Source organism: Paramisgurnus dabryanus, chromosome 4 (assembly GCF_030506205.2).
Source record: "Paramisgurnus dabryanus chromosome 4, PD_genome_1.1, whole genome shotgun sequence".
Taxonomy (NCBI): Eukaryota; Metazoa; Chordata; class Actinopteri; order Cypriniformes; family Cobitidae; genus Paramisgurnus; species Paramisgurnus dabryanus.
The window spans coordinates 45,280,946-45,296,094 of NC_133340.1; the positions used below are offsets into that span (position 1 = coordinate 45,280,946).

At 36.7% G+C, this 15,149-nt stretch overlaps 1 protein-coding gene across 1 annotated transcript; it reads right to left on the bottom strand.

The window, feature by feature from the left end:
* Positions 1–40: 40 nt before the first annotated feature.
* Positions 41–10,757, bottom strand: gpank1 (G patch domain and ankyrin repeats 1). Its single transcript, XM_065254806.2, has 5 exons — positions 10,660–10,757; positions 9,953–10,244; positions 4,139–4,413; positions 1,409–1,518; positions 41–1,200 (listed from the first exon to the last, which is right to left on the bottom strand). Exons 1-5 carry the CDS (start codon positions 10,711–10,713, stop codon positions 753–755), a joined length of 1,179 nt encoding a protein of 392 aa, XP_065110878.1. The 5' UTR covers positions 10,714–10,757; the 3' UTR covers positions 41–752.
* Positions 10,758–15,149: the final 4,392 nt, after the last annotated feature.

Below are 15,149 nucleotides of genomic sequence, written 5' to 3' on the forward strand. Positions count from 1 at the left end.
CCACCTTAGGGATAATTCATCCAAAACAAACAAACACAAGTATTTTATTATACATTTTATATATGTTTAAAACAAAAGTGTGAAATTTTAAGTTAACATTAAGTCAAGTAGTTCAGTAAAGTAGTTTAATCTACATGTAAACTCTCTGGAGTTGATTTGAACTCACCATCATAGTTCATCTTGTTTCAACAAGTCTACTCATTGAGAATGCTGCATCTTGTCCTAACTAGAAGTGACACAATAAGATTATAGGGATAGGCAATTTGGCGGTCCATATTGAACGCAAATAGGGGTGTAGAGCATCTCCAGCACACACGCACACACAGAGAGAAGATGCATCCCTCTAATTTATATGGCTTTCCTTTAGTGAAACTTGGGGGATTTGTTATGCGTTTTTCCTTTTAAATGTACAATCAGCCTCTCCTCGTCCATGTTGGATGATTAATATTCATAATGCGCAGAACTGTCTTTGAATGAGATCTCAATTAGTTGTCAGCAATGACATCACAGAAATAGAAACCGTTTGTAAAAATCAGAACCCACTGTCGCTTCTCTTGGCATAGGAGGGGTGAGTAATTAGTTAATTAATTTATTGTCAAACCTAAAACCGTTTTTCAAAATATTTTTCAATTTTGCATAGTTCCGTTAACATGACTCAATAAACTCTGTTGCTGTCAGACAAACTAGTTTTTTCACTATGCAATCAAATGTTTATCATAAAGCACATAAGGTCCGAGGTCAAAAGAAACAAGTCAGAGGTTAATATTAAACGACGAGCGATAGTCCCTTTCCCAGACCTTGTCTCTCTCATCTTTCATTTTAAGTTCTTTTTTGTTGAGCTTTGATCCTCTCTCCAGTCTTAATCTTCTCTCTTTAGGCTGTTTCACTGCCTGAGAATCTTTTGCCCGGAAATGAGTCACTTTAGGCTGTGGAGTCACTCCAAATCCAAGTCCTTTCTGATCCCTCTTAAGTACCGTGCTGATTGGATTTTTCCGGCCGCTATGGGCAGGTCCAAGACCAGAAAAGGGATCCCACCCTAAGCGGAGCATCATTTTATAGCTGGTGCTAGAGGAGGGCAGGCAGTATTGAGGGGTGGGTGGGGGACGAAGCTCACTGAATTGATGCAGCGTGGACTTGTTGTGTGTTTGAGTGCTGTCTGTGTAATGTACAGCACACACACTACACCACAGAGAACGACCACTGTCGAAACAAACACAAAAAAAGTTATTAGACAATGTGTTAAATAAAGATGGAATCGTTTGATTTTGTCTCTGTGTCAAGACAAAACATGTTCGCCTCAGAACACCTACTCAAATTTATGTAATTTTGCCAAATGTTAAAATAACAATGTGTGAAGTTCTCCAAGTGAATTGTAGACATGATTCAACACCACTGCTCAAGATCTTACCTGTTTGCATCATTTGCAGTGGGAGTACTCTCTGACACACCAAAATGCTCCAGTTCTCTCACTACATCATGGTGACCTGCCTGCATGGCCAAATCCCGTGCATCTCTGCCCTGATAAAGCAAATGAGATAAAATTGCTCTGAGCTTTTACTCTAACAAGACATAGCAGATCCTTTAACAGAAATGATCTTGGGGGAGAAATGATGTTTAGATTCATGATCTTTCCAGTTCCACAAATACGAAGACAAACCCCGGTTTAACAGGCAAGGTTTAAAGCTAGTTCTACACGAAGACACATGTTTGAGCTGTCTCAACTTGCAATTACAGATCTTAAAATATGCAAGTGCCATTGATTTATCTCTAAATACACACCAGTAACAACTTTTTAAGGCATGTTTATAAAAGCTAAAACATGCTTATAAAATGCTTAAACAACTTAATTTAACTAAGGCCTAGTCCTGTCTTTAGCTAAGCCTTGTCTGTGAAACCAGGCCAAAATTTGACCAAACAAAGAAAGAGAGCAAGACTGTTAACTTTGTCAAATGGTTCTCAGACTTTTTGTGTGTGCCCCATCTTGCACCCTCTGTCACGGCTAGTCCGTGTCATGTTTTGTGTATTGCACTGATCCGTCTCACCTGGACACTCCGTTTACATGCTGTAAATATTTGGGTTATGGTCAGGTTAAGGTCGGGTTTCGGGTTTCTGAAACATTCGGAATAACCCGTTTACATGCGTGAGCAGAGAGAGTTACCCCTGTATACATGGAATTGGCAATGTCCCGATGTAAACTGTGATTAAAAGGTAAATGCGGTGATTTTGCGTGGCTCACTATTGCGCAATGCGGTTTTACCGCCTTCATTTACTAAAATAAAATTATTATTTAAATCCAGAACAAGCTGCACCGATGTAGAAGCAGGGTACGCTAAGTTACATGTCTTTCCTTTTATGAGAAAAAGATTAACAAGCTATACTAGCCTTCAGCTAAATATATTTTTGAAAAAAAAAAAAATTAATTGAAGAACGATTTTCTAACAAGAAGGTTTTTTAAGTGCATATTTACAGAGCATCGGTAAATACAGAACACAACCGTGTCTTAAAGAAATTAAAAATTAGACAGTATTTATGCACCTATAAATGTACAAAACGAATGCAATAGCTTACAGAAGGCAATGAATATTTATTTATGGCATTTTCAATAATATATTAGTAGATAAATTAACATCTATAAAGTATGAAAACGAATAAATCATTATTTTGGCTAAATTAAGCTGGATGGATAATTTTTATAATTGTCATCCTTTCAGAACAAGCTTATATGCTATCTATAATAACTTACAGCATATCCTGAGTGTTACTTTGCCGAAAATATGTAGAAATACATGCAAGTAAAAAAGTACAGAACAAAAATGTTTACCTCACGCGGATAGAATGAAAAGCCTTTAATTAAGCGGACTGAGAACGTGCAGAAACAGTCGAGATGATCATCAATGTTTATAATGTTTCACGCAGGTACTGTTGATGATAAACTTTCATATCTAAATGTCAGGTATAAGTATTCAGTCGGTTAATAACAAGTAGCCTACACCGGCGTTATTGCAACATCCTTATCCACGGAGCGGACGCTGTATACAAAGAAAAAACCAAAGGTTTTTATTCTAAGTGGTTTTAATGCTGGTAAGCAATCAGTTATGCCGCTTTGTATTTGTGTTGATCAGTTAAATTAAAGTAATTTTAATCTTAGAAACTGAATCAAGATGCAGACGACGCTACAGTTATTCTGTCATCTTTAACTTTTTCATTCATTCACTGTATTTAACGAAATATGAATAGCATAGTATTACATTTTGAATTCAAATTCACACAAAAAAAGCAAGTTACTCTCATAACTATTGACAATCTATTTGGCCTTTATTATACATGTATGCTTTGAAAAACAAAAATAGCTATATATTAATTTAACGTGAAAAACGCGGTTGTTGCAATTGGTTTCCTCCTCGCTCTAAAAGTGTGGCGCATCTCTCTCGCCATGCTTACCTCTACTCCCTGCGGGTATTTTGGCGCATACAAGAAGTTCCTCTACTCAAAAGACCAAGATTCCTTGCGAATAGAACATGCGCAGTACACAAATCAATGTTCCTTTTGATGGGAATATTGACTCATTACGCCAATACACTACACCTGTCTTGTGTTTAATTGTCTTAGTATTTATATGCCTTGTTTCTGTCACACCGGTTGCCGGATTATTGTCATTGATACCCTGTCTGTTTCCTGTGTTTATGTTCCTGTGTTCCTGCTTTCACCATGTTTGCCCTCGTGTTTTATAATTAAATGTTATTCATTTTGAACCTTGCGTTTGCGTCCTGTCCTTACAACCCTGTCGTGACACCCTCTAGTTTGGGAACTACTGACATAGTCACAGCTTAAGGGCTTTGTTTTGGACTATACATAGTTAATATATATTGTATGCTTATAAATGTTTTACAATTATGAAATAATATATTTTTTTAATGTGTTATTAAGCACCATCCTTCAGAAGTGTGCTGAAAAATAATCATATGCAAGTAGCGATATGGTAAACTTGGGCTGGGTGGATTTAGTGGATGAAATGGATTAAGGTCCTTGCTAGGACAAAATGTCAAAGTTTAATGTAAAACATAGTATGGACAAAAATACCTTCAAACATAACGAGTGGACTTTTATTTAAAAATACATTTTGAGAAAGAGCACACACCTGTTTGTCCACAACACCAATCCATGCAGCTCCATGCTGCAGAAGCAGCCGAACAGCCTCTGTCTTTCCAGCCTGACTAGCACACATCACACCTGTCCAGTAAAAATCATCACGGAAGTTTACATCACAGCCATCTCTCATAAGGTCCTTAAGGCCTTGAGTATTGCCTTCCTGGGCAAATCGCAGAAGTTTGTGCCCATCACGCTGTGAGGTACCAACTGTTTGGACAGGAGTAGATTCTAAACTTCGTCCCTCTCCTCTTCTTCGATTTTGTCCTAATGTCAAAACATAACGGGAGGTTAATAGAAAACTGTAGAGTTTGCATGTATTCAACAGCCACAATCATTATAAACTGAACTTGTTACAGACACATTTAAACGTTGAAATTAGTCTAGCTGAAAATATCTTACCACTGCCCTTTGGCTATTCAATTTAAGAAGGGCCCCAAGTATTTTTGGAAAATAACAGATACGTTTAGATAATTTATTAGGATCCACTCTGCACTGCTTATGGTTGATGAATATGCGTGTTTAGTTGCAATTGTGATTCCTTTTTGTGGACATATTTGAAATTTTTACAACAGTTCTTTCTGGTTATAGATTCTGATTGGCTGATAGCGGTGATGTATTTTACCAGTATCGTCACAGTAACCGCTTCACCATTTTGACCACCACTGGTCATGAATGAGTGAGGAAGGCATGAAGCACTTGAGCTGTGCAGTAGGGCTGTAAACGAATATTCTAAATTCGAATATATATTCGAATAGTTAAAAAAAACGAATTTCGAATATGAAAATTAATATTCGAATAAATTATTATTATTTTTTTAAAGCCCGCGGTAGTAGAGGCGTGGCTGTCTGCTTTGTAAGTGGGCGCACTAATGCGCCTGGTTCAGGGACAGGTCACAGTAGTCACACTGACGCGTCTTGCATGGAAGATGGCAGAAAGTCGACCGCAGCAGAGAAAGCGTTTTTAACCCCCAAAAATCTAAAAAGCTATGTCTGGAAGTACTTTGGATTTTGGTCGGTAGGAGGTAAAATTGTTGAGCTGCGAGATAAAGTTGTTAGCATACCATTCAACCATGTTAGCAACATGATGTCACATCTCGAAAATGTGCACCCAAATGAGCATGGCATCTTGTACACACAGCATATTTTACGGGACTGACAATCGCATTCTACAACCGCATTAACTCCCGCAAACTGCAGTGACAACCGCGTTTACAGAAACTTTGCATAGTCTACATAACCGAAATGAACAACTAGTTAATAAAGTGTTAAAACGTGCATCGTGGACATGACAGGTCTCTCTTCTGAAGAAATAAATTATTACAAGGGGGAAAAGTCTTCTGTATGCGCGGTACAGAGAATGACAGAGGCACAAGCGTTTGCTGACTAGTGTTGCCAGATCTTGCACTAAAAAAACAGCGAACAAGAAAAATCCAATAATAAACCGAAATAAATCCAAACGCTTTACCTCAAAGATCATAATATTGGGACTGGCACCTTTTAACAACACCAAAAACTTGATCGCTTCATGAGCCAAAAGCCATAAACGGTTAAGGGCTAAAATGGTATGAGAGTACAAAAAAAGACGAGGACCTGGCAACACTGCAAGAGCGCGCGCAGCCTCATAAATGCGTACAATACACAACGACACGACGGAGGTTTATTGCAAAACATAATGCTGTTAAACTATTTTCATCAAAGCTGTGAGTGATAAGCATGTGAGACGGCAGACCGTTGCTATGGTTATCTCCGTGTCCATCATCATATTTTCACATTTAAATGCGGTTGTCACTCCTGAAAGTTTGCAGTGTGTACGAGACCACAATGTGGGGAACTCCAGCTAAACAGTCACGTCTTAACACTTTGCATCGGCCGCCACAAGCTATTTGTATGAAACACAACAAGAGGTCATAACGGAGAAATTAATTTCGTTCATTTGTAAGGACATGAGACCGATCAGTGTCGTGGATGGAGCAGGCTTCAGGGAGTTTTGTCAAGCAATGTAACCGAGGTACCATATCATTTTGATGTCTCTTGATTTACTTGTTTTGTGTATGTAATATACCTTGTCAAATATGTTTAAACACTACCTATATAAGTAGTTATGTCTCTTTATATTAATTTGTCCTGTTATTGACGTAATGCGTCTAACGTCGTTGAAAAAAATGGGCAACCAGATATTCGAATATTCGTGCGTTTTTTAGGGAGAATATTCGAACGTCATTTTTGAGCAATTTTGACAGCCCTACTGTTCAGTCGGTCTTATCTGTGACTGTAAAAAGCTGCCAACAGAAAATCACACGCGCACAAATTAAGCTGCACAAACGCTGTTTTTAAAGCAACACTATGTAGTTTTTTTTACCTTTAAATAACGTCTCTAAAATTATTTCAGTGATAGAACAACTTTTAACTGGACAAATTGTACTGTTCCTGCAACCTGAGCAACCTCCTAGCTGCTACAAGAACACTTTGAAAGTGGCGGTGGAGGGTAGAGCACACAACCCCGCCCCTCCCCCTGTCTGCAGAAGAGTGTCTGATACCAGGCACTGTTGCGCTTTTCGACCACATGGGGGAGTTGTAAGTCATTTTAACATGGACACTACATAGTGTTGCTTTAAAGACTTTCTGTGTCTCAATCAGTACTCTAGCTCGTTAATCGGGTGAAGTGGTCAGCCGGATTCCTTTTAACTCTTTACCCACCACTGACGAGTTATAAGAGAAAACATTTGCATGAAAAAAAACGTGTTCCTGATGAGTTTCTATGGTAATCTGTAATGCCGCGATTATCCACTAGATGGCTGATGATTATCCACTTACCTAATTTATAACAAAACTGAAGCAAAAAAATATTTATTATTTTTACACTCAGTGTATGTTTTTAATAATCGTACTGAATCTGATCTCTATCAAAATTCCTTTACAAAAAATGTAATTATTTCAGCTTTTTGATAAATATTTTGTATTTTTGAAGTTTATAAACAGAGAAAAAAATTAAGATAGGATAAAAAGTTTATTTCCCCCCGTTTTGTTTGTTTATTGTTTGTTTGAAAGCAGAGGGTTTGTTCTTTCATTTGATATATGTGTATGTTTATATTTATTTGAAGAAAATGTTCCTGGAAGGCATTCTGTGAAACTTGCTGGCGGGCAACTTTAAAATGTAACATATATATATATATATTTTTACAATTTAAATACACTTGGCAAATAAAGCAATAAAAACAATGATTTTCTCTTTACCTGGAGCGTCTGTTTGCACGCGTCTCCTTCCTTGAAAGGGTGCACGTTGTTTGGAATTAACTGACAAGCGGGGAAATATCACATTCATAATCGTGGATGAATCGGCTGCGATTATGAATGCGATATTTCCCTGTTGTCAGTGAATTACGGCTCTGTGTAGTAAATGACGCTCCATCTTAAAGCAGGTGATGGCGATTAATTACTAATCAAGGAACCGGCTTTAATGACGAAATGGGTGTGACAATCGCATGCAATTTATCGTAGTATAATTGAGTAATAGAAATAACTTTTTACCTCCACCAAAACAATGACAAATGAGAGATTTAATATGAATAAAAGAAACAAATAATAGATTCATGAGACCAAAGTTGGTTAGATCTATCAACAACAAATGAAATCTCATTTTAACCATCAGACACAGATACGTCAGAGCCAGCGGAAAATTATGTGTGTACGAGATCAGGTTGTGGTCAATGGGGTAGGTGAACACTGACACCCGCTGGTCAGTCTGGAACGTATACGTCCAATTTTTCTAAGCAAATGTTTGAATGTGTGCTATCTTTACTAATCAATTGCATATTTGAATATTATACATCTATATTCTCACCTGAACTCTCTTAAAACTTCATTTTGTGACCCACAAACAGTATAATAAGAAATGGCTATTATATCTATTGAGTTCTGACATTGAAAACAAACAGCCTGTTAATTGTCATTCTGAGCTTTAAGTCCGTGGCGGAAGAAATTAGTTCCACACAAAAGAGGCTTTTAAAGACACCCCATTGTTGTTTTCTAGTTTTCTTTTTCAAACTTGTGCCGTCGAACTGTTGTACAAAAGAAATATCGCTCGAGTAGGAGTGTGATATACCTCTATATCAGTGTTCTTCACTCCCAACCCTGGAGAGCTGGTGTCCTGCTAAGTTTAGCTCCAACCTTAAATCAAACACACCTGCAAGCTAATCAATGTCTTCATGATCACTAGAAAATCACAGGTAGGTTTGTTTGATTAAGGTTGGAGCTAAACTCGGCAGGACACCGGCTCTCCAGGATTGGGAGTGAAGAACACTGCTCTATATCATCACGGCTGTGATTGCCTCCGGCACTCAGCCTGCGGCCTCTGGCCTAATTACAGCCGTGACGATATAAAGCTATATCACACTCCAACTCAAGCGATATTACTTAAATATATACTTTAATTTTTAGGTACAAAAATAAATAGATATTTTAATAAAAAACCTAATGTTAATTTTCTATTGTCTACATCATTTCCTGCATTAACCTAAATTAAATAGCACCTTACAATGCAGACATATCAGGTGACATGTCAACATAAGATAACAGAATCCTTAGCATTGAGAAAGAGCTGGGAGAACATGAAATTATCAAAGTGAAAATCTGAGATGACATGCGAGTTAGTAAATTCTGAGTGTATTTTCATTTTTTGGTGATCTATTACTTTAAACCCAACATCTCATGTGAACAGACAAAGAAGCTTTAGTGAGTAGAGGACATGCCATTTTCATTTTATTATTGTGTAATTGTGCAATTTTGTTATTTATTCTGTAAACAACCCAACAGTGTGTGTAAGATCTCAAAACTATGAACATAATCCATTAGTTCAGTTTATTTAAGGCGGGGTGCATGATTTTTAAAAAATACTGTGAAAAAAGGGAGTCTGACCGACTACCTAAACACACTTGTAGCCAATCAGCAGTAAGGGGCGTGTCTACTAACCGACATCGTTACCTGGGTTGCATATGTTTGGGGCGGGTCTATCAAAAGAAGGTCCAGATTTTATTGGGGTAGGTGCATGTTTGTTTAGGTGATTTCAAATGTCAACATTGTCTTTCGGAGATCATGCACCCCACCTTTAAATGGTGTTATAATACTTTTTTATTTTATGTTATTGGGTTTGGCAGACACAAAAACAAATGAACCAGTGTAGGGCTGTGTTGAAAAAATCGATTCACCAATTCTGAATCGATTTTTCATATTTATTTCTAAAGATCAATCCGTAACTCAGAGGATTGATTTAATAATTAATAACTTAAACTTGACGCGACATTGAACTCACGCATGCATGGAAGGACATTAAAACAATGAACATGGCGGTCAGTAACGTAAAACAGCAAGCGGTTGTTTTGAAAACTGTAATTCAGGTAACAGCTGGAAAAAATGCTTTTTACAGAAACACTTATCTAAATCTCGAAGATCGGATCGGGTCGAATCTAATCGAATAATGATATCGATTCAAGATCTTGAGAATCTGAATCGAATCGATTCTTGAAATTTGAATCAAAACCCAGCACTAAACCAGCGCCATTCTTATTTCTTAATTTACTATTTCCCAGTTTCACAGAGAAAGCCTAAGGGTAGTCCTAGACTAAAACACATGTTTGAAACGTCTCAATTGAAAATAACTTGCAATGACAGATCTTAAAATGTGCCCCAGTGCCATTGACTTGTCTCAAGATACACATCAGTAAAATCTTTTCTAAGGCATGTTTATAAAAGATCCTTAAACATCTTATCTAACCAAGGCCTTTATGTATTATTAAACACATTATTACCTGCTGCTCTTTTCACCCTCCCTGTTTTCACCGCTCGTCGCTCTCTTGGATTTTCTGCATCACTCTCCTGTAGAAGGCTTTGGTAAAAGTCTTTAGCCTCCTTTCCACTGAGTTTTTGGGTGTCTCTTCTCTTTTCCTCTATCCAGAGCCTTTCCTCTTCTTTGGCTTTAGTAAAGTACATTGGGCTGCGCATTGCAAGGTTGCTCATCTTTTTCACATCTCCAGTTTCTGCTATTTCTGGAAGAGACTTCTGAAAAGTTATGCACCTACTCTTCTTCCAGAATCCAATGGACTAAAAAAAAAAAAAAGTACAATGAGCCTTTAAAATAGTAACACTCTAAAGCAAAACTGATTCAATTATACATCTAATGTAAGACGTAAGGAGACGAAACAAACACTGACATAAAAGCTCTACTAAAAATACCTTATATAAGGGTATTAAGTATTGAACTCTACGCGAGCCAAATGGTGTACAACATTCAAAGGTAGTGTAAGCAAACACAAGGCACAGGAAACTGTGCGGTGAACGACTTGAGAAACAAGAAACGAAGCTATTCTCTCCGCACTTAAAACATAAATTTGGATTAATTAAACTAAACAAAAATCAATACTTATCCGGTATAGGATAGATGTGTGACTTATACACGTGTGAATAGGTCAAGGTAAAACAAACAAAATGTAAATTCACTCCAGTTACATAAACATACCCTGGCTTCTGCTCCCCTCCTTCTTCTTATGATGTTTAATGTTGTATTGCACATCAGATTTTACTGCATTAGCGCCCCCGATAGGACAGGCGGGACCAGTCCAAAGAGCGAGTTGCGTTACGTCACTCGCTTTTCCTCCCCACCACGTCTGTCAGGAACACACACACACACAACCAACAGCTGAGACATTTCGGACTTTTTAAAGGTCCCGTTCTTTCCGTGGTTTTGAAGTGATTGTGTTACAGTAGTTATGGTCGATTTCGAAGCACGCTTCATGAGGCTTCGAAACATTTACGAATCTTTTGTTTCAAACCATTGGTTCGGAGCTTGTTTCAAACTGGCCAAAGTCACGTGATTTTAGCAAACGAGGCTTCATTACGTCATAACTGTTTCGAAAATCCGACGATTCACCACTAGGGGGAGTTGATCACAAATGACCAGTGTAGGTGAACTTGGGTCAGTTTTATTATAAAAGTTCATAAAACATTCACCCTTCTGACTAATAACACTACTCTACTTTTTTAAATACACAGATTTAATGACAAAAAATTTGCATAATTAAAAAGGGAGTTCGTTTTGTTTGCCATAAATAAAACTAAAAACACAGAATACACTTTTAATTATGTCTTAATTCAATTAAATAATTTATTTTTCTTAAAAACATATTTTTAAAACAATCTTGCTATTATTTTGTAAAAAGTGTAAAATGTTTCGACAGATTTTGCTGCTTGTACACTATTTTGCGTGACCTTTAAAATAAATTTGGAGCCAGATTTCTTTAGAGAATATGACACATTGATGCAGATTAAAACCTGTTAACCTGAATCCCCGCTTTTGAGAAACTAGCCAAACTAAAATAGAAACAGTTTATGAAGCCTTTGCACTAAAAAAGCATAAGTTTCGTCTCATTTGAAAGCATACACTTGGAAGTTTAAAGTCAAAATTAGTTACTATCATAGTGAAAAAAAAGTTGTTACAAAGAGCTTAAATTGTACATTTTTATAATACATTTTATAACTCCACAAAACATACATGAAATATTTTTTATGCAAAACTAACTAAAACCGGCATTGGAGCTATCTAGAAATGCACTGCAGATAAAGAACGCTCAGTCTGGCAAATAATCAAGGACTTGGCTGCTGTAAAATGGCTGCAGCAGGTGTAGTGATATTACGCACTGCCCGAAAATAGTTCTTTGCCATTGAAAGTTACTAAGGGGACTATTTTCAGGCTGCTGCGTAATATTGTTGCGCCTCCTGCAGCCATGTTACAGCAGCAAAGTCCTTGATTATTACGTTAGAATGAGAGTATAATTCCTAGCCATATCCAGTGTTGGGGAAAGTTACTTTTAAAAGTAATGCATTACAATATTAAGTTACTCCCCCAAAAAGTAACTAATTGCGTTACTTAGTTACTTTTCATAGACTTTTAAGTGACTTTTTCTTACTTGGCAGAGGCTTCATATGTTTCAGGCCTTGCAGGTGTTTTTATGATCGCAAAAATATCAAGCTCTGCCCTGCCATCTCTGTTTTTAACTCAAACTGTTCCCGCTTATGGAATGTTTTTTTGGTCTTTTTTAAATTAATTAATTAAATTATAAAATAATTAATTAAATTATAAAATAAAAATAAAATTGCAAAATATGTCCCAAATTTGAAAATTAAATGCTAAAATAAAAATTAAAACATTATTTCATTTTCATTTTTAACGTGATGAAGCATCATTCCGGCCAAATTAAAAAATAAAATTAAATTGATGATTTGACATTTCATTTTCAATATAATCTTGAGTCAAGACTGACAATATTAAAATAAAAAGGCAAGCTTGAAAAGGAATCTGTAAATAAAATTTTTTTAAAGGCTTTTTATTCATGCCCAAGCAATAATACCCCCGCTCAGGCGCACAGAGTGCGTAATTATATGTTAATATGTTCAGTTTAATCCAGTACATTACTTTATTTTTAGATTAATTTAATTAAACTGAAAAGTAACTCGCATTCCTTTTTTTAAAAGTAACTCAAATATTAATGTGTACATTTATAAAGTAATGTGTTACTTTACTCGTTACTTCAGAAAAGTAGTATTATTACGTAATACGCATTACTTGTAATGCTTTAGCCCCAACACTGGCCATATCTGCCTAGACCAGGGGTGGGGAACCCTGGTCCTGGAGGGCCATTGTCCTGCAGAGTTTAGTTTCAACCCTAATTAAACACACCTGAAAAATCTAATTCAAGTGTTCAGGATTACTTGGAAATTAAATTCAGGTGTGTTTGGTTAGGGTTGGAAATAAACTCTGCAGGACAGTGGCCCTCCAGGACCCAGGGTTCCTCACTCCTGGCCTAGACAATCGCAACTTTTAATTTTCTGTCTGACTCAGTACACGATGTAACTACAGAAGAGTCAAGTTTTAAATAGGACTCTTTTGTTATTTTTGGCGCGATGCTAATGGTCTAATCAGATTCAATGGATTGTGCTAAACTATGCTCAAAGTGGTAGCGCCAGACCATAGATATATACACTTGGGGTTCTATTCAAAGCATGCGTCAAAACTGCCGCCATCTTGGAACAGGGGTCTCGTCATAGAAAGTAGTTAGGTAATGATGCATATGGATGTTAGGCCTACTAGCACTAAACACTATATTTAGAAAAAAATGCTTAATACATATTAATACATACATGTCTGATTGTTGGAACGCCCCCCCCCCCAAAAAAAAACACCAGAAAATCGCATTCATGACGATTTATGGTGATTTTATTTCCATTACACCTTTGCCTACAATGACGCTGATGCAGGGCTCCACTGTTTCAAGATGGCAGCTCCATTTGTTCCAATGAACTGCTGTAGCCAAGGTGACATCTGTACATACACAGTTATGTTCAAAATAATAGCAGTGCCACATCAGTAAACTGATTAACCAGTTTTTCGTAGTAGTAATATTTCTGCATTGGAAATGATTTACTTAGATGTAGTAGTGTAATAGAAAAACAATAGACCCATTTGTAATGATATCCACACTACTTGTTCTGAGTTATAGACTCCTTTATTTAAAGTGGCATGATCAAAATAGTAGCAGTGTTAAATTTAATTGGAAAATGAGAAAAAAAAAACATCTCCTTTTTGTCCTTTATTAGGAAAGAGTGGAAGCTAATTGTTTCACCCATTGTAATAAAATATATCTGCTGCTGAATTTCTAAGTAAAATGGACTGTTCCATCATTGCTCAGAGGAACAACGCAATTTGATTTTAAAATATGATTTGAGAGGGGAAAATGTATAAAGAAATGCGCATAAAGTTTATGATGCTCAGCTTAAATGATCTCAAATGCTTTAAAATGGCAACAAAATCCCAAAGCACAAATACGGTTAATACAGATTGAAGAATAGTCAGGAATGCAAAGATTCAGCCTTTCATCACCTTTAGAAAGATCAAAGATGATCTAAAATGATCTGTAGTATTGTGACAGTCAGAAGACATCTGATTGAAGCTAAGCTGTTTGCAAGAAGCCCCTGTAAAGCACCACTGTTAAAAAAGACATAAGCAGAATCACATTAACACATCAACTGGCCCAGAGAAAAATGGCGTAACATTTTGTGGCCTCATGAGAGTAAAATAGTTATTTTCAGGTCAAGTGGTTATCAACAGAACCTCAGGCAACTCTCGGGTACTGAATTCAAGGCACAGTACACTGTAAATAATCATGGTATTGGGATGCTTTTCATACTGACGTGTTGGGCCTTTTTTTCGTATACAAGGGAACATGGATCAGTTTAAATACATCAGAATACTTAAAGAGATTATGTTGCCCTTTGCCGAAGAGGAAATGCCCCTAAAATGGGTGTTTCAACAAGACAACAACCCCAAACACACAAGCAAGAGGGCAAAATCTTGGTTCCAGACAAAAAGGATTGAGGTTATGGAGTGGCCAGCTCAATCCCCTGATCTCTACCCCATTTTTCTGATGCAAACCTAAAAATTGACAGGGATCCTGGGTTGAAATCCCTGTTTCTGGGTGCCAGAAATTGGTTGACTTGATTTGACACAGATGTGCAGCAGTTATCAACAACAATGGTTATGCAACTAAACATTAATAATTTAATAGTTCCAAGTGAAGTTTAAATCTTCAGTTTTAAGTTTTGAACAACTTCCTTTTCATTTAATTTGCTTCCCTTTAAAAGAACAAGACAGACTTGTAAATTATGTTAATGCTTTGATTTGTAATTGAATGTGTAATGTTTTCAACACATTTGAAATATATGGAAATTAAATTTTTTGCATTTTATTCACTTTTATTGGTACACTGCTATTATTTTGAACATAACTGTCTTGATTGCCCCAACCCAGAGATCAACTGAATGGAAAAATGGTAAAAATCAAAGGTTTAACTCTAGGGGAGCTGGAAAATGAGTATATTTTCAAAAAAGTGGAATGTCCCTTTAATGACATCATTTATATTAGTAAAACAGTGGCTCAGAGGACCTTTAATTTGC

What these genes read in the sequence shown, in the direction of transcription:
- gpank1 (XM_065254806.2), bottom strand. Translation starts at nt 10,713, where the DNA reads ATGTGCAATACAACATTAAACATCATAAGAAGAAGGAGGGGAGCAGAA. An exon ending in GAGGGTGAAAAGAGCAGCAG is followed by an intron (nt 4,414 to 9,952) that starts GTAATAATGTGT and finishes TTTTGACATTAG; the next exon opens with GACAAAATCGAAGAAGAGGA. An exon ending in TTGGTGTTGTGGACAAACAG is followed by an intron (nt 1,519 to 4,138) that starts GTGTGTGCTCTT and finishes TTGCTTTATCAG; the next exon opens with GGCAGAGATGCACGGGATTT.